This window comes from Epinephelus fuscoguttatus, linkage group LG1 (genome assembly GCF_011397635.1).
Source record: "Epinephelus fuscoguttatus linkage group LG1, E.fuscoguttatus.final_Chr_v1".
Classification (NCBI taxonomy): Eukaryota; Metazoa; Chordata; class Actinopteri; order Perciformes; family Serranidae; genus Epinephelus; species Epinephelus fuscoguttatus.
The window spans coordinates 45,667,312-45,687,246 of NC_064752.1; the positions used below are offsets into that span (position 1 = coordinate 45,667,312).

The 19,935-nt window shown below is 40.0% G+C and overlaps 1 protein-coding gene across 1 annotated transcript; it reads right to left on the bottom strand.

Moving 5' to 3' along the window:
• Positions 1-6,953: 6,953 nt before the first annotated feature.
• On the bottom strand, positions 6,954-8,775 carry LOC125886013 (G0/G1 switch protein 2-like). The gene is made up of 2 exons (XM_049571914.1): positions 8,714-8,775; positions 6,954-8,292 (listed from the first exon to the last, which is right to left on the bottom strand). Exons 1-2 carry the CDS (start codon positions 8,741-8,743, stop codon positions 7,849-7,851), a joined length of 474 nt encoding a protein of 157 aa, XP_049427871.1. The 5' UTR covers positions 8,744-8,775; the 3' UTR covers positions 6,954-7,848.
• Between the last annotated feature and the right edge of the window lie 11,160 nt (positions 8,776-19,935).

Below are 19,935 nucleotides of genomic sequence, written 5' to 3' on the forward strand. Positions count from 1 at the left end.
CATGGACACATGCTGTGGCAAACAGCCCCACAACTACAAAGTCACCCACCTGGTGACAACAGCTGTTCTCCCTTGGAGAAATTCCTTCAGACTTTCCACTCTCCTCCCAGCAGTCCACTGTTGCTCCACATATAAACCAATGTGGAGTTTGAAAAATAGAGCACAAGTCACCCAGTGTATAGCAGTCGACATTTTGTAGGGCAAAACTTTTTGCTAAGTATGAAGTACTAACGTGCTATTGTGTGGACAAAATAAAGATAAAGCAAATTACAACAGAGTTTCATGCTGAGTAATCAGTTTCAATCAGTCAAAGATTGTCAGCATTAGTACACAGATTAGTAGCTGTAGCTGTGGTTGACACACTTTGAGGGGTGAAACTGAAAAATGAAATGTTAAAAATAAACAGTATTGTGTTGATCATTTGCGATTACAATACTTTTAAAAAAAAAGGTGAAGAATGTAGCTAAAATACATTTATAACTTGAAAGGATGAAGATGTGAATCATTTAACAAAAATCAATGATTTGACAAACACTCCTCTCCATCATTCTATCAGTGTTTCCTGTGGTGTGATTATTTATTGTCATTCTTGTCTTTAATGTGCACTGGCCAATGCGTCAATCACAAACAACCCCTCTACCACCTCAAGACAGATTATGGTTGTAGTTTCCGGAACTTTTTAAGTCTTGGCTGTATTTCAGCCTGCCCATTATCTCCCCATGTGTAAAGTTTCAGCCTCAACTAGGAGACTGCTGTTCATGTCTTTGGTGATCCTCTGACCTTTCATCTAGTGCCATCATCAGGTTCAGTTTTATTTGTCTAATACTTTGGTTTATGCCCAAATATCTGCAAAACTGATATCACCGTCAGTGTCAACTACAGGCTATATTGTGTTTACTGATAATTAGCAAATAGTAGCATGCTAACACGATAAACAAAAATGCCTAACCTGGTGAAAGGTCTACCTGCCTGATATAAGAATTAATCGTCATTGTGAGCATGTCATCGCGTCAGCCTTAGCATTTAGCTCAAAGCATTGCTGTACCTAAAAGCTGGCAGTGTGCATTTTTGTAAATCATGAATATGTTACATTTGCATGTTTCATACAGATCATATAAATGTTATGACATGAAAGTGACATAGTTTATGAAATGACTTTGTCATAAGTGAGCAAGACAACAAAAACAAAACCTGCTGTTTTTTGGTGACCCATCATTGCATTTCCTGCCAGGATAGTGCAACAATTGGCAGTTTGTACCAATACTGAGGCATTGCTGTGATTCCAGCGAGGTTTGTGCCACTTGCTTCATCATTTAATATTTGTGAGTTCCACAAAGTATGTGGACAACTGAACATTACGTCCATATGTGACTGTTGACCATGTCAATCCGGACACATGGACATCAATATGCTGCTGTAACAGACTCCCTTGATGTAATGTTGAGATTTTTTTACTTCATTGGACAGAAGGGACCCATCCAAAACCAGGAAAAACATATGTAAATATGTGGATAGGAATGTCTACTTTTGGGTAATCATTGGTGTGAGTCATAAACTTCTATGCAAAAAAAAAAGAAGAAAGAAATGGAATGAGATTGTGAACTAACCAAACCAAGAGAAGATGTTCTTATTTTGCCATGAAGTAAATTAAAATTTGGGTTTGATGTCTTAGCAAAATCCTCTGTTCTCTCCCAGGCTTCATGTAGGCTACATCACATAGTATAATATAGTCAAGCCCCCTGTCCTCTCCTCCCTTTACCCAGATTGATGCTCCATGTGAGGGGCAACCTGTGTTCATGTGTCCACCAAGCAAACTTTCTTTGTGGCATCCTCTAGATGGAGTAGCTCCATAACCTTTCCTCCCTTTGCCACACTGTGTGTTGTGTAGATACATTACACAGAGCCCCCTGTGCTGTCCTTTTAGGGATTTAGGGATTTTGACTTGAGTCCTTGGTAAGGTATAAGGCCATATGCTTAAACAAATAATGTGTTTCTGACCTCCACGTTGCCAGGCTGCAGTACACTGAAACATGCAGACTTCTTTATCTGTCTTGCTTTCTGCTGAGACTGTACGGGAATACACGTGCATCCGTACACTCATCAGAGTGTAAGGTCAGCTCTCCAGCTGGATTCCTGCCAGCAAGGCTTCACTCACATCTAACTTTAAGTTTAAGCTTTTATCAGTTTCCTCAGATCATTTCATTGATAAATCCCACTATTACAGGCTGATTTCACCGGCTCTGTGTGTTGTAAACACAGAATCTTTGAGAATGTGAGAATCTCTGGAAGTTAATTACAATCAAAGTACGATTAAATTGTTCGTAAAGCTGCACTTATCAATATTTTTATAGCAAATGTGTAAAGTACAAGGGGTCACTCAACATTAGGAACCAAAAAAGAAGTATCACCTAACTTTGCAGCTCTGTTCTACAGGTTTTAACCTCTTTTAGCTCATTGTTTTGGTTTTGTGGCTCTCAGCTACCTTGTATCTAGCAGCACCTATTTTCAGTGGGAAAAGCTCACTGTGTACTACCAGCTTACCACCAAACAGCACACAGGCAAAGTTGGCAACTAGCTGGTGAACATAGTGAAATATTTAGCTGCTAAATAGCTGGGACAGATATTTCCAGATATTTCCTTCAGGAGTTGGTGGAGACCAAAAACAGAGCTAAAAGACTGAATATTGGACTTTGATCTGGATGACACAACTCCATATAAATGTTAATGTTGCTCTGTGCATGCTGGATGTATAAAAAGGAAACTGCTTACGAGTCCACCATAATACCTTTATAAGGTAATAATAATATGTCATTGTGTTTGTTGTGTTTCCACTTCACCCACATGGCCCAAAAAAAGTCAATTCATGCAGCTTTAAAAGGTGTTTATTGTATTTTTCCAACAATATACATTTTTAGAAAAAATACTGATTTGATTTGTTGGTAAGGTATATAGTGTCAAGACATTCTTAACATGTGTTATATTGCATAAAAATAGATAATGAAGATTTGCTTGTATTATAGAATATTACAAGGAATGTTTTCTATTTTAAAAAGTTTAAGGCTGCTTTGTTTTCGGTGTGTTTTTTGTTTGTTTGTTTGTTTGTTTGTTTGTTTTTGACTACTCAGTGCTTACAGATTGATTAATAGTGCAGCTGTGTCAGTGTCAGTCTTTGTTATGTAAATACTGTGGTGATGATGATACTGCAAAATAGAAATGTACTGTGGCTTCTTAATGCCCAGAGTTTTCCCATAAGTTTTCTGTTATATCAAGGAATGAAAAAATCCCAATGACAGTATTATAGTATATTCTGTCACTTCACTTCAGTAAAATGATGTTTATACTGAGTGAAATGTTCAAACTCAAGATGCCTTGAGAGAAATATTCTTCACAAGACATCCCAATAAAGTTTAGAGTTTAAGCTAACCACACAATAGTTTGTCATATTTGTCCCACTTGCATTTCAGTACTGAACTGATTAAAAAGCTCACAGTTCCAGATGTAGTCACGTCTGCAGCACTGTGCAGCCCGTTGTCCTTTGTGTGACTCAGAGGCTGCACAGTTGACAGTCGGTGGGGGGGCTTGGCAAAGAGTCAGCAGCTTCACACTGTGTGTGTCGCCTCTCGTATCCACTGGCAACCTTTTAAGTCAAATCCCCATTTCTACAAAGGATAGAAAAAAATCTTTAACCAGCCCTTTTGTCACTTTGATTTGACTTTCTGTAATTGACCTTTTGACCCCTAGTTAAACTGGTAGGTTGTGCAGCCGGAGGGTCCATAATTGTGTCAAATGTGTTGACACCAGACAGCCTTCCTGCAGAGGCATACTGTCAGAGAATCATTTTTGACCTTTTTATGCAGACAGAAACACCATCTTTTCATTTGCCAAATAGACTTAAAGAGAGGTTAACCACCTGCGTAGTCTCATCAGTCTATGTGACAAACTTATCACAGCTGTACAGCAGTAAAGAGAAGCCTGAACTCTGTAAAACTAAGGTGTAAGATAAGAAACATTACCAGGCAAAACAACTGAAATTGATCCTAAACAGACCACAATAAAGCCATAAGTGCTGCCTGTGATAACCAGTCTGCCCTTGCCTCAATGATAAACATTAACCACTTAATTTGAAGTGTATTTACGCTGCTGGTGCCCTAAGCTTCTAGAGTAAGGGGAAATATGAAAATAAGTGATTATAGGAACCTTGAGTCAATATTAAACTGCATGTGTGCAGGAACACAAGTCTGGATATGTTATGGTCTCTTCTGATTCTACGTTGATTAGATAGAGGTCATGGTTTGACCTCACAGTTATTTTGGGTCACCTGTGTTCAAAGATTTAAGGGTTGTTCGTTTCAGCACTCACAGTAGCTCATCACTCAAGCTATTCTTAGGCCAAAGAGTATCGTGTTGACTCAGGGTTATATTGGTCAGTGTGTGTGTGTGTGTGTGTGTGTGTGTGTGTGTGTGTGTGTGTGTGCATCATGTAGGTAGTCCCATTGTTGCTGTGCTATCTCATTGAGCCATGCTGCTGGATCTGTTAATGACTCAGCTAAACCGTCTTGTGACCTGCAGTCAGCCTTTAAAACACCAGGGGTTCAGGGCCCACACTCACAACCCAGACACCATAATAAATGTTGGCACTGTATTTCAGCAAATCACAGATTTGTTATATCCTCCTGAGACCCTGTGTCCTCATATGAGGACATCACATTTTGGCTTTACTTGACCTTATACTTCATTCTACTTAACTTAGACTCATTGTCGACATTCGTGGACACTTTAATGTGCCATCTAGTGGTAGTGAGACCACAATACACTAATCCCCGTAAAAACAAGATGGCAGCCATCTCTGCCAGGTCAGTCTGTCCAATACTTGATCACATTTATGGTTGAAACTTGTTTATTTTACTGTTGTCCTGTTTGAGGACATTGGGGCTTAATTATCAATGACAATGTTCAGTTTTTTTTATACGTATTGGATCCTACTGATCCCAAATAGTTGGGAGAAATTAAAAATACATACCAAACAACAGTTCGGGTCTCAGAAGGATATTTGTACATTATGATGTAGCAGATAGGTTGAAACTTTTCTTTTCCTAACATTTCAACATTGTTGTGGTAACATGTGGTTAGATTTAGGCATAAAAAGACTTGGTTATGGTTAGGAAAAGATTATGCTGGGGCTTAAAAAACTACTTTTGGTGACACAGTCCTCATACATGTATGGAGTACTATTATTTTATTATGTCGATCTGTTCTGTACACACAATATCGATTGCACACCTGTCCATCCTGGAATAAGGATCCCTCCTCAGTTGCTCCTCCTGAGGTTTCTTTCTTTTTTGAACTGAATTGAATTGAATTGAATTGAATTGAAAAAAAAAACACTTTTCATGATGGCACTGTCCCCAGTGGAAAAACGAAAAACGTGAAGGCCCACTAAAATATACCCATGTCTCGTGGCTAAAGACACAGTTATAAATCTCTAAAAAAACAACCGACTCTGTTTTTGTTTGCTAATTTTAAACAGTGGTCTGCTGATGGCAGACATCTCACTTAGCTGTGAGACATACAAATGTAACTTATTTAGGGTTTGCAGAAACAAACAATGCCAATATTTTTCTTCTGGTGACTGGGCTGACAGTCAACACGGGGGTGCATCTATGTGAGTACCTCAGATTAGCAAAGCTTGTGTATTGACTGTATTTAGCCATAAATACCTTGAATTTCTCCAAGTTGTTTCTGCCACTGGTCATGGGAGAGGAACAAGGTATGAACACCTACTGGTTCAAGCCATTGGAATGGAACAGACCCTGTTCACCTCATCGAAGTATATAATTTGGTATCCAAACTATTACGTAGACATGGATGCAAGTCAATAGGAATGTTGACCGAAGGTAAACTGTGTAATCCTTTTTAGAATACTCATTTTTGCTTATGGTTTTCAGTAGAAAGAGAGAGAGAAGGGATACCTTGCCTTCTTCTCAAGCTTGATTTATACTTTGGTCATAATGTTAGATGTTATTATCTTCTAAGATACAGCAAAGAGTTTACATTAAGACAAGTGTTGTGCCTTTTTCCTTTTTTTGGATGAAAACTGTGACTTTACATTGTGAAAATGTGCTTGGCAAACACGTGTTTCCATTTAGGCTTTGTGTCAATGGCATTTTATTACATTTAAAACACTTTGACGGATGTTTGTGTATTATTGTGCTTTGCTTTATTGGCATGTGAGAAGAAAGACACTGATGTGATTGTATCAAAATAAAAGACCTGAAGAAGTATTCAGATGCTTTATATTAGTAGAGGTAACAATACAGCAATGTAAAAAATACTCCCTTAAAAGTAAAAATCTTGCATGAAAAATCCTACTTAAGTAAAAGTGCATAAGTATAAGCAGCAAAATGTGGTAAAGTTTTACAGTACACGTGCTACTGGTCATTCCTGTTTACCTGGGGTTGTTGCTGGATCTGTAACGATATCTGAAAGGTGAACCTGATTTTGTTATTCACACGTGCAAGAGCAGCTATATATGAGTATGATAAAAGTGGTCAATAACCGCTAATGAAGTTACAGTGGGAAAAATATCTCAACAAGAATGCCTGTCTTTTGACAAATTCTGCCAATGGGTTAAAATTTCATGTTTTCAAAACTTCATTCAGGAACTTTCCAGTAATGACTGTCAGTGTCTTTAACAACACACAACAAGAAGCCTTACTGCTCCACCATCAAGAACAATTAACACTTCTAGAACATTCTTGAAAGTTATTTTGTAATAACAGATGAAACTATAGGCTATCTCACTGCACTAGAAGATTTTTTTATACTCAGTGGGGTATACATTTTTGCTGTGATCTGAACACTTTTCTTGACAAGCAGAAATGCTTAATGTAGACATGTTGGCAAATAAAATGTGCAGCAAACTTTTGAAGGATTTAAACCACAGGGAAAGCAAACTTTATAAAAAAACATCAACTTTATTGATATAAAAAAAAAATATTTACAGTATTTGTGCATAGCACAATATTAACAACAAACATTCCTCTCAAACACAATCAGTAGGTGGATTGGCAGATCAGATACCTCGACCGGACAACAGGCGGCGCTACACAGCAGCTTACCGCAGCCAGACAGACCCAACACCATGCTGCCTTCAGGTACTCCTAACTTCAACATCCATAGTCATAACTTTAGACCATAAAATATGATGCTTTGTTATAATTTAGATAGATTTTTTTTTTAAACTTTGAAAGCTGGACTGTTGGTTTGACAAAACCAACATTGTGAAGGAGCTCTACTTTTACAAGCCAATCAATCCATGATGATAAAATCATTAGAACAAAATGAGCTCTGACTCAACCATCTACAGCAGGGAATTCCTCAGTACATTTTCCTGATCATACTTACTTTTACTTTAACATGTAACATTGTCAGTGCAGGATTTGTATTTTTTTTTTTGAACAGTTCTTACATTTACTGGGTATCTGGAGATCCAATTGCAAAACCACTGGTCTAACTGAGTTAATGTACACTTCACTTATACCATATACTGCATCATTAATGACGTGATCTCAGTGAGAGAGCCTGTCAGAAAGTCTCAGCTCTTCCATGTGTGCTGCCACTGAGGCCTTCGGGGGTCTTTCATATGTGCCCAATGTGTAAACACATACTAAAAACATTTCCAACAGCACTTGAAGGAATCATTAATAAGCAGCACAGAGCCAAGCAGCTCAGACACCTCTGTCTATAAAGCTTCAAATATGTATATGTTGCACAACTCAGTGGTGTTGCAGGAGGCACAAGCAGTTCTTTAATAAATATGTCAAGTCACTTAGGGCTGGCCCCTTTGGCTTTAGGAGGCATGCAGCCGATTGGCACTACTCCGCTGGCTGAGTCTATGGGCCTTGTAGAGGTTCATGCTCTGGGTCAGGGCCCCAGTTTCATGAGCCAGCTCCTCCACCTTCTCCTCCTCCTCCTCCTCCTCCTCCTTCTCCTGAGCCCCCACACTATGCTGTGTCTCAGCCTCAACTGTCCTCTGCTCACGGGCCAACATGAGGACCATCTCTGCATCCATCGGCTCGTCAGAGGAGAAAGGGTGACACACGGTCTCGACCAGGCCAATGACTGTCCCCAGCACCGCGAACACTGAACCCACCAGGTAGACCTTCAGCATACCACGGCTGGGCTTCTGACTCAGCATCTCTTTGGCGAAGGGTATCAACTCCTGTATGGTTTCCATTTCCACTGGTTTTGCTTCAGCTGACATGCAATGGTGGGCTGAAGGTTGTATGGAGACCTGTTAGACATAGATCAGACATGCAGATTTTTTTGTTTAATAATCATTGTACATGCAATACCTTTGGCTATTGAAACTAAAAACACCTTTGAAGACACCACTTTGAATTCTTGGAACTTGAAACTGTAGTTGCAGCCATTAGACCAGGTTACAAATCAACTCTGAGGTTTGCAGCAACAATGCAGCAGCATGATACCTCTCACTGATTTATACATGATATAAAATACAACACTGAATAGATTTAAATTTAGTCTACACTTTAGTGGGGAACAAACAGTTTAACAAAAGACAGACTATATACAGTTGCTGGCTATTTAAAAATACATTAATGTAACAGCAGTCTATTATCCCACTACCGCATTTGACACACAGCATATAAACTTTGGTAACTAATGTTTCTAAAGAAAATATAATAACTTACTGTGATGTCGTTTGCTCTTGTTCTTGTCATAGGTTGATTCTACTCACAAGTTCCAGTTTGTGGCAAGTATACACCTTTACTGGCTGCTGTGGTCATTTATAGCCCCACTCTCTCCACCCACACACTGACAGCTGCTGAATATTCAGGAGGCATGGAGGATTGTCTCTGGCAACAAAAAAGGCTTTGAGCCAGAAACTTTGACCCAGTTTGCATGTAGGCTCATTACACAGTCAACACTGGCACTAATAGCCTTACTAGTGTTACACTAGATCGTCTGCAGTGTACAAAAGAGAGTTTATTGTGAGTGCTGTACACTGGGTTCTAATTATAAGTGACACCAACATTCTCAGACTTTACAGTGTGTGTATATTTTTAGCCTGTTGACTTGTGAAGTCAGTTAGGTCATACCTGTTATACCAAATGTATAGTATTGTGCCATGCTATATTCGGTATAAGACAAAAATGTTAGGAATTGTTAGGAAATGACAAGCAAATGAAAAAAAGATGTTCATCACTTGGATAACACTTTACATTTAGAAAAACACTGCATCAGTGATGGCCTTGGGAGGGCTTATTCCCAATAAATGGTTTGTTTCTTACAATCAACATACTTCTTCAAATTAAAGCTGTATATTTGTCTTTTTAAGGAAAATGACAACCATACTATTGAAGAACAATGAATTGGGCTAACAACCTGACAACCTACCAGTATTAGTCTATGCATATCAGATTATTAGTTTTATTACCTGTAAAATAGTGTGTGTTAGTATGTGTACAGTACAGGCCAAAAGTTTGGACACACCTTCTCATTCAATGCGTTTTCTTTATTTTCATGACTATTTACATTGTAGATTCTCACTGAAGGCATCAAAACTATGAATGAACACATGTGGAGTTATGTACTTAACAAAAAAAGGTGAAATAACTGAAAACATGTTTTATATTCTAGTTTCTTCAAAATAGCCACCCTTTGCTCTGATTACTGCTTTGCACACTCTTGGCATTCTCTCCATGAGCTTCAAGAGGTAGTCACCTGAAATGGTTTCCAACAGTCTTGAAGGAGTTCCCAGAGGTGTTTAGCACTTGTTGGCCCCTTTGCCTTCACTCTGCGGTCCGGCTCACCCCAAACCATCTCGATTGGGTTCAGGTCCGGTGACTGTGGAGGCCAGGTCATCTGCCGCAGCACTCCATCACTCTCCTTCTTGGTCAAATAGCCCTTACACAGCCTGGAGGTGTGTTTGGGGTCATTGTCCTGTTGAAAAATAAATGATCGTCCAACTAAACGCAAACCGGATGGGATGGCATGTCGCTGCAGGATGCTGTGGTAGCCATGCTGGTTCAGTGTGCCTTCAATTTTGAATAAATCCCCAACAGTGTCACCAGCAAAACACCCCACACCATCACACCTCCTCCTCCATGCTTCACAGTGGGAACCAGGCATGTGGAATCCATCCGTTCACCTTTTCTGCGTCTCACAAAGACGGTTGGAACCAAAGATCTCAAATTTGGACTCATCAGACCAAAGCACAGATTTCCACTGGTCTAATGTCCATTCCTTGTGTTTCTTGGCCCAAACAAATCTCTTCTGCTTGTTGCCTCTCCTTAGCAGTGGTTTCCTAGCAGCTATTTGACCATGAAGGCCTGATTCGCGCAGTCTCCTCTTAACAGTTGTTCTAGAGATGGGTCTGCTGCTAGAACTCTGTGTGGCATTCATCTGGTCTCTGATCTGAGCTGCTGTTAACTTGCGATTTCTGAGGCTGGTGACTCGGATGAACTTATCCTCAGAAGCAGAGGTGACTCTTGGTCTTCCTTTCCTGGGTCGGTCCTCATGTGTGCCAGTTTCGTTGTAGCGCTTGATGGTTTTTGCGACTCCACTTGGGGACACATTTAAAGTTTTTGCAATTTTCCGGACTGACTGACCTTCATTTCTTAAAGTAATGATGGCCACTGGTTTTTCTTTAGTTAGCTGATTGGTTCTTGCCATAATATGAATTTTAACAGTTGTCCAATAGGGCTATCAGCTGTGTATTAACCTGACTTCTGCACAACACAACTGATGGTCCCAACCCCATTGATAAAGCAAGAAATTCCACTAATTAACCCTGATAAGGCACACCTGTGAAGTGGAAACCATTTCAGGTGACTACCTCTTGAAGCTCATGGAGAGAATGCCAAGAGTGTGCAAAGCAGTAATCAGAGCAAAGGGTGGCTATTTTGAAGAAACTAGAATATAAAACATGTTTTCAGTTATTTCACCTTTTTTTGTTAAGTACATAACTCCACATGTGTTCATTCATAGTTTTGATGCCTTCAGTGAGAATCTACAATGTAAATAGTCATGAAAATAAAGAAAACGCATTGAATGAGGTGTGTCCAAACTTTTGTATATCAGTATGCGATTCAGAAACTCTCCATGTTGAGATGGTATTTAAATAGCCTGAATACTTCAACAACATAATGTACAATGACTTTAGGTTTTGGTGTGTCACCCCAAGATTTTCCGTGGCCCCATCTGGCCACCCCCATGAAAAAATTCTGAGGGCGCCACTGCACTGCACAATAGGCAACAAATTCTCACCCCCAGCTTGTCAACAACAGCAGCTAGGTCTGTGGCTCTAAGCTTCAAACTATGACCCTCTAGATGCCCCTCCAGTGTCAGTTTTGGAAGCGTCAGTTTCTGCATCAATTTCTGCTCCTTACTTACAAGTGTATTTTAAAATAAACTTCCGTGGTCACAGGAAAAGTAAGAAAAGTACCTAGTGCCTATAGGTTCAGGCAACATTACTACTTTGTTAGGGTTAGAAAAACAATCACAGTTTGGGTTAAAGTAACTACATTTGTTACAGTAACTTAAAGTGCATGTTAAAACGCATAGCTGCAGCCACATTTCATTTGGAGCCTACTCAACAAGCCCGTACAAACTGCACCCACCACCAGTACAAGACGAACCCACCAACACGACAATTATTTGAATCCTGCTAGAATGCGACATAGTGAATATATATCAGGGGAAATGTAGTAATAATTCACTTAATAATAAATAATTAAATCATTAATTATGAATTAATTCATTATGAAGACATGGTTAACTACATAAGTAATGAGATGTAACCCTTACCCTAACCTTAACCGCTGCTCTTTTAACCCAGCTCTTCATATTTAGCTAGATGTTAATTTAGCATTTGCCTCAGGACTTCTGCTTCCGGGGCAAGGAGCAAAGGAGGATGATCATGGACTGACAAGTAAGTATGGTTAGTCACATAGCTGCTCTAGCTATAGCTATACCTACTCAGGTATGTCCCTTGACTACTGTACCATATGATGACTGACGACTGAAAAAACTCAAGTTGACTGGTTTCACATAGAACACAAACACAGGTCCCCTTGGTGGAGGTCCAGTGTGTATTTGACACATCCAAAACCCCTTCCTCGCTACTCGCACTGTCTCACTCTTGCGAGTAGGCTACATTATTATTGTGGACAGGATTAAATTAGAGTTCATTTAAAGCCCGGTGTGTTTCACACAGACACTGTAAGGTACCTTGTGCGATGGTAACAGAAGCCAAGTACAGAAGTAGAATCAATGTACTCTGATTAGCCTGTTTAAAGAACAATGAATTGCCAACACATGTATATAAAGATACTTAACACTTTGAAACAGGATTGTTGTTGAACTCAAAATGGTAGCCCAACCGTACCAGTATTAGTCTATGCACATGAGACAATTAGCAACATTAACTGCAAAATAAAAAAACAAAGTCTGTCACTATGTGACTCCTTAACTCTCCATATTAACATATTTTCAACTACGCTTTATCCTTTAACAAAATAAGGGAGTTCCTGAAATTTAGTTATGGCTTTTGGTTTTGGTGTGCCACTTGCATAGGCCCCATCTGGTCACCCCTATTAAAAATATCTGGGGGTACCACTGCTCGTAGTGTTCCCTAAACAGGTTAAATATCCTTATATCCATTGTATGAAAGTTCCTAGCCCAACTAATGACATTATTTCTGCCTCAGAAGTACTAAGACATAGTTGACTACATATGTTGAAGGACTATCACAAATGATGGCACAGAAAGGAAACTAGAAAAATGATTGCAATATTCAGTCAAAGGTCAAGATTATATCAAAAGACCAAAAAAGAAAAGAGAATAGAAGTGAAAACGTGATGTTCCTTCCTTGTTTGTTGTCAGGTTGGTGTACTCTGGGAGTAGGTAGGCCAAAAGCCACGCAGGTGACCATGGCTCTCCATGTGAATCATCCACATTTACAATCACCAAATCAGGGGAAAGGTTGTGTAAACCCAGTTACCCCACAGTATGTCTGCTGCTGCTGTGAACTATGGTAAGAGTGGGACCATACAGAACAGGACACTGAGTCGACCACACGTAGCGCACACACTCATGAGGGTGACTAACACGGAGCAGCACAGGAAGTAGAGAGATGTGACAGCACGTAGAGGAGCAGGCATGTGATAACATCAACGTCAAATTATTCTTTTTAAACAAACAGGAAGGCATTATGTCATTACTAATTAATATTGAGTGTTACAGAAATAATTCAAGAGCAAGACAAACCTGTCTGTTTGTAGTCTCACAGGCATAAGCAAATATATAAATATACCTAAACTTGTAATCTTTTCTAGACCTAGCCTTCTAGTTTAGTGGCCCAATCAAATGGTTTTTGTTCAAAAGAAAGTTGGAATCTATGACAGGCTTTTTCATTGCAGACTGACACAGTTATGAGTAATAACATGGATACATGGCTGCAGGGATTATCAGATTTCTGGGCCCTGATTCTTTGTATATTGCTTAGTGGGATGGCATCCTGGTATACCTAAATGAAATACAACCATCATTATAATGAGCAAAATTAGTCACACCTGTGCGTCTCCTGCTATGGCTCTTGATCTAACGTCTGCTTTTGGCCCTCACCCAAATCTTTGGTTCCTACATCTGGCCTCAGAAAAAATTAACATTTCATTTTTATTTATTTTTTTTTTAGCTCTTTTGTTTCCTTGCGATTTTCTTTTCTATTTCACAAAAAAAAGTCATTTTCTACATTCTGTACCTACCAATGACAACATCTGACTTTGAATTTTTCAAAAGTAACAAGTGATTTATTTGTATTTAAAAAAATTAAATTGATCACACACTGAGTGCAATGACCATTCAGTGTATCAACAACATACTGAAAGATTGTTCGGTTACTTTGTAACCTTGGTTCTCTGAGTGAGGAGATTATCTCTCCACCTAGTAGTTACATCATAGCTATGGGAATTTTCCCCATCTGAGGTAATCTACATGGAAAATTGATGATCTTTAAGACACACCACTTTACATGGCCTTGAGCCTGGGGAGATAATCTCCTCAATCAGAGAACCCAACCCCTGCATTTTATATACTTTATTAATCCCCGAGGGGAAATTCAATTTTTCATTCTGTTGTCAATTACACACAGGTCCGAACACACACATGCACAAACAGGACCTATACATGCACTAAGTGTAGAGATGTCAGAGTGGGCTGCCCATGACAGGTGCTCCGAGTGATTGGGGCGTTCGTTGCCTTGCTCAGGGGCACCTCGGCAGTGCCCAGGAGGTGAACTGGCACCTCTCCAGCTACCAGTCCAGGCTCTATATTTTGGTCCAGATGGGGAAATGGACAGACGACCCTCCGGTTCCCAACCCAAGTCCCTATGGACTGAGCTACTGCACCTGGTGGCGGGGACGTCTCATTCAAATACCAGGGGAGGGCTTATGTACCTGCATCTGCTCTATCTCCTGGGCCCCCTCGCGGTGTGTCTTAAAGGGTTCCTATAGTTATGATATAACTACTGGGTGGGGAGATAATCTCGATACGATAGAGAATGTTCGGTTACTTTGTAACGTTGGTTCTCTGAGTGAGGAGATTATCTCCCCACCCAGCATGCACACATTCAGGCACTAAAATCTGTATAAACATAGAGGGCTAGCTGGCCAATCAGGACATGCCTATCGGAGTATGTGTGGAGCCCACATCATCCTATACCCTCTTCAGCAAGTGGTGTGGCCATCACATTCTTACTCCGACCGCGTCACATATCCACGCTTAGTCATGGACTGTCTACGTCGACATATGACATGAAAGGTACCCTGGGAGTAGTCTCGCCACCAGACAATCAGAGATCTCCGCCTTCTGATAGTCTGGGGACACTCCTTTCTAAAGTGTGTTTAACACATCGGAGAAAACGGCCGGCAACAAAGCAACGCTTCTTGCATTTTTGAAAAGGACATGCCCTCCCGGAAATGTGCGCTCCCCCTTTTCTCGTCCGCAAGGAAACAAACACACAGAGAGCTTGAAAATGGATGCCGAGAGATTTAACTCTGTTTTATCAAACCTGTGCTCAGTCCACAAGATTGTGGAAATGAAGGACTTACAGCGACTTGAGCCATTTTGTACCGCTACACGTGTTTCTAGTCGGACTATGTTTACGAGCACAAGAGTTCAGCAAGCCTAAGACGGTATCTTTGAGCGAGCCACCGAAGGACCGCCCTGAGGATTTACTATTGGTTCTGCAATGTAGGGAGTTTTTTTAAACTCTGAAATTGTATCCGCCCATCTAAACACAAAATCAGGGAGAAAGTCATCAGTCTTTAGTTAAGCAAAGCGTCTAAAGACTGACTTGTGAGTCTACCCTGGGAGCATTTGTTTTTGGCGCTCTGGAACACCATGTCAGCTTCAGCCTGCTACATGTATTGTGTTCTTCTGTTTTCACAGGAACTGTGGTTACATTTAGCGAACACAGGCACATGGTTAGGTTTAGGCAATGAAAGCACATTGGTTTAGAAAAAAACAACAGGGTTTGGCTTTACATGTAAAGGGGCAGTGATCACCAGCTTCCCAGGTGAAGGTTGGTGGTTGCTGGACCCACCCACCAAACCTACTCTGACTTTTCGCTCCCTTAACTTAAGTTGTTCCCCCTAACGCCATGGGTGCCATTAAACAGTAACGGCAAATGGCTGCTTATCAGCCAGAAGTCACTGACCAAGCGGCAGTATTCAACGACTTCGGAATGAGAGTGGGAGGGGGTACCCTAGGTAGAGGGCTCTACCTGGCCTAATAGAACTAGGGATACAATATTGTAGTCTTTGTTCTATCTCACAGAGGCTCCGCCATCTCCTGGACTCTATGGGTATAGTGGGTGGAGCAGGATGAATAAAAACCCACAATGGGCGTCAATTCATAAACAGGGATCATGATTGTGGACTTTGGTCGTTGGTTCATTGTTCTGTTCTGTATTTTGTGTTCAAATTATATTTATTGTTTACTGTGCTGCACCACAAATTGCCAAAGTTGTCTAAGTCTAATAACCTTGCTCCATTAATCAGTGAAAAATAGAGTACAGCAGAACACAAAAATATTTTTTAAAAACTCTTCCTTCTCATTGCAATTATTTTTCACCTGGAACCTTTCATTCACCTCATCAGAATAAAAACTAAATCCGAAAGAGTTCCACTCTCTTGCACCTAGTTTGCACCTAGCTGCTGAATGCAACTGTTAAGTAAAGAAGGTGCAGCAGTGTCAAACAATGTATTGTATAACAATCTATTATATTGCTAGGGTCAGTGCAGAACACACTGAAGCTGCTATTTGTGTATACGTGTGTATTTGTGTGTGTGTGTGTGTGTGTGTGTGTGTGTGTGTGTGTGTGCGTGTGCGTGTGTGTGTGTGTGTGTGTGTGTGTGTGCGCTAAATTACTGCGGACATCTTTCATATAGTCACGTTGAATTGTTTATTTACAATTCACACAGTTTATGGATTTATCACTGCCTGCCCTCCATCTGAATTCAGTGCATCATAATAGTCATATGATTGCAAACAAGCTGTTGTAAAAGGCTAATTTTTGTGTCAGTGGTTAAGGCATAGGTCAGGTTAAGGTTAGAGCCACGGGTGGGGTTAAGGGTTAGGCAAGTAGTGGTTAGGGTTATTAGAGTAAGTCTCCAGGTAATGATTGTAAGTCAATATAATTTATCCAAAAGGGACATAAGGAAACATTAACAGACAGAAACATTTGTGCAGAAACATTTACAGGCTTATGTTCAGGCACACAGAGGTTTACTTAAAAGGTGTCATGTGACTGTGTTTAGAGTAACTTCTTTTTCCCACCATCTTAGGTGTTCCTCGTTTATCTGCTCTGCATTGATGTTTATCACCTTATGATACCAATAACTTCAATAAAGCAGCCTTGGCTCCATTTCACTGTAACCCAGGGCTGCTGTTGACTGAGAGGAAACACCGGGCTGTTACCAGGAAATAAATCACAGCTAAAGCTTTTATTCAGAGTGATTGAAGGCGTGACGGTACTTGTCTGAAGTTGTATGTGTACAGTAGCCTCTGTGCGTGTGTGTGTGTGTGTGTGTGTGTGAGTTTAGTCAGAAGACACACCCTGTACTTGGGCTTAGTCAGTGTGTCTGTGGAGAATGGAGAAAAACATAATGTGTGTGTTCAGCTGGCCCTCAGGCTACTATTTCTTTAGACACAGGTGATGATCAGCCTGGCAAAGCTTACACACTGCCTGAAGGGGCATGTGTTGTTTCTGGAGAGGGAGGAGTGAGTTCTGCTCTTCTCTTGATGGAAAAGACCACGAATGTTATGTAATACATTTTTTTCTGATACATAAATAACTACATCATAAGAGATCATATAACATGGTGGGACTTTGTCGAGACATGCTAGTTTACATTTTCTGGCATTCAAGGAATTCAAGGGTTTCACTCTGTCTGTCAGTCGCTGTGGAATACAATCTGAACCAAACACCATGTCCACTTCTGTATTATACTAAAAAGAATGTAATGAATGTACTTTGCTATTTTGTATGACGTGTGGTGCTTTGACATCACATTGATAAGCCCCTCCCTCCATTTCTGTTGTGTATTGCATCACTGGACAACAGCCTCCATCATCCCCACTCTCTTAAACTCATTTGTGTTTGTGATTTCTGCGTATTTCATTTTGTCAGTATACTGGTGTGAGTTAGTGTTAAAAACAGTACTCAGAACTTGGTAATGTTTAAATAGAATACCAACCTGCATGTACTTAAATCTTTAAACGGTTGTCTATTACATTATTAGAATTTAGCTTTTCATCAAACTTTATGCCAAATACTTGACAATATTCTTACCATTTTATTTTCTGCTGAATATAATTTACACAGTGTAACTTTTTACAGATATTTTAACTTAGCTTTAATTTTAATTGTAGTGTCAGTAGTTTATGTTTTTTTTTTTTTTACAGAAGCCCTATGGTAATGCTTAGAGCCTAATGAATATATGACTTGTTATACATACAGCATAATAGGTTATATATGCTAAGGCATAAGGCATCTGATATATATTAAGTAAACTTTTGGCCAAATTGTCTTTACAACACTTCCCATGGCTTTTGTGCTTTTTAAAGTCTTTTTTTTTTTTTTTGGCCATGAACACAATATCATTTTTTATATAAATATCAAAGTTTCCCTCCAGCAACAGCACACTCAAAAATTCATTAGGCCTATTTCAGTGTACATACTGTTAGCTTCGAGTATACTCCATTTTGTCACTTTCCTGGCGTGAATGCACCAGCAAAGCTGTAGACTAATTCCATACTACAAAGTCTTATGGTATGTAATATGGAAATAGTCTACAGCCTTGTTAGGTGCTCTGTGAAGCTGTACTTGGGCTGAATGGTGCTTTGAGTGAAATGCTAAAATTAGCATGCTAAATGTTCACATTGACAACATGCTGGTGTTTAGGAGGTATAATTCTAACAATATTTACCGCCTTATGCTGCCTTGCATTCACATGGAATCAGACAGATGGTAGACAGCACATGGACAACACCCTCTGGATGGCAAAGGAAAAACAAACTAACATGCTGATGGAATGGTAGGACAATAAAACCATGCATGAAGTAATTATTCTTGTAATGTCCAGTAATTGTCCAGTTGCCCATGTTTTCTAATTGTGTGAGTGAGCTACTGGTCACTCATCTGGTCTGGTTGTAAATTCTGTCCATAGACTGTATATAAAGAACTTAAGCTAAAATATCCTGTATACAGCCACTGCCATCTTGCTCTGGTGACATCATTAGGAGCCAGAGTCTGTCCATTAGCGAGCTCCGCAGCATCAAGTTTCGCGCCCATACACCCGTCCAACCGATCACAAGCAGTGCCACTGAATGTGAGTTCATTGTCAGTCATGTTGTAAAATCCCTATTTTATAGCATTAAATATCTTTATTAAAACCAAACTTAAAAGAAAAACGAACACTTGAACATAGAGCAGCGTGATGAAACTACCTTAAATGACAGAAACCATCTTTGGAAACCATCTTTGTGTACTTTGAGTTTTTAGTTTGGCCCATGTCCCATCCACTGACATGGAGAGGGTGGGCTTTATGAGCTATACTCCAGCCACACACAAAGGGGCGATTGAGATGTTACAGCTTCACTTTTGGGGTACTGTCATGTCGTCCATCTTTATATACAGTCTGTGATTCCATCGCAGAGGACAGCAAAAAGTTAAGATATTTCAACTTTGAATGGCAATGTCTTCTACCGTTACCATTGCCGGTATTCTCTGCCGACCTCACTTAATATTACCATCCTGCTCTTGTCCACTAAAATGATATCTGGTCTGCCATCTACTGTCTACCTGATTCTGTGTGAGCGCAGTATTAGCTTACAGAGTTAGCATGCTAACATTTGTAAATTTGCGGTACACACAAAGTAGGCTACAACTGGAGCTGATGGGAATGTAAGTTTTGTAGGTCATGAACCAAAGTGTTGGACACATTTGAAACTTGAGCTGATCATGGTGCTGTAATATGAAAAGTCAGAGGATCAGCAGTTATTTGGATAAAATCCTGTGGGAACCTTGATATATGTTTTAATATTGTAATACTTTTTGTGGCCTGCGCATGAAAAAGAAACAAATAAACAAACATTTTAATTAGTTATATGAGCAGATGAAATCATGTGTGGTCAGTTTAAGTTTTTATTCAATGTCACAATATTGTTTTATTACACTTTGTTTAGTCTTTGTCTAGTTTGTGTGTGTTCCTTGGTGTCTTTGTGTTGACTATGTGTCTAGGTCTGCCTGCATGTCTGTATGCGTGTGTGTTGATTCATGGGGTGAAGGGAGTGGTGGTGAAGGGTGTGACTCTGACACACACTGTATCATACCGTCCAGGTGAGGCAG

Excerpts from the sequence above, each read along its gene's own strand:
- LOC125886013 (XM_049571914.1), bottom strand. The coding sequence starts at position 8,743 with ATGACAAGAACAAGAGCAAACGACATCACA. Across the intron at positions 8,293-8,713 it reads CAAGAGCAAACGACATCACA|GTCTCCATACAACCTTCAGC; the intron begins GTAAGTTATTAT and ends TATGTCTAACAG.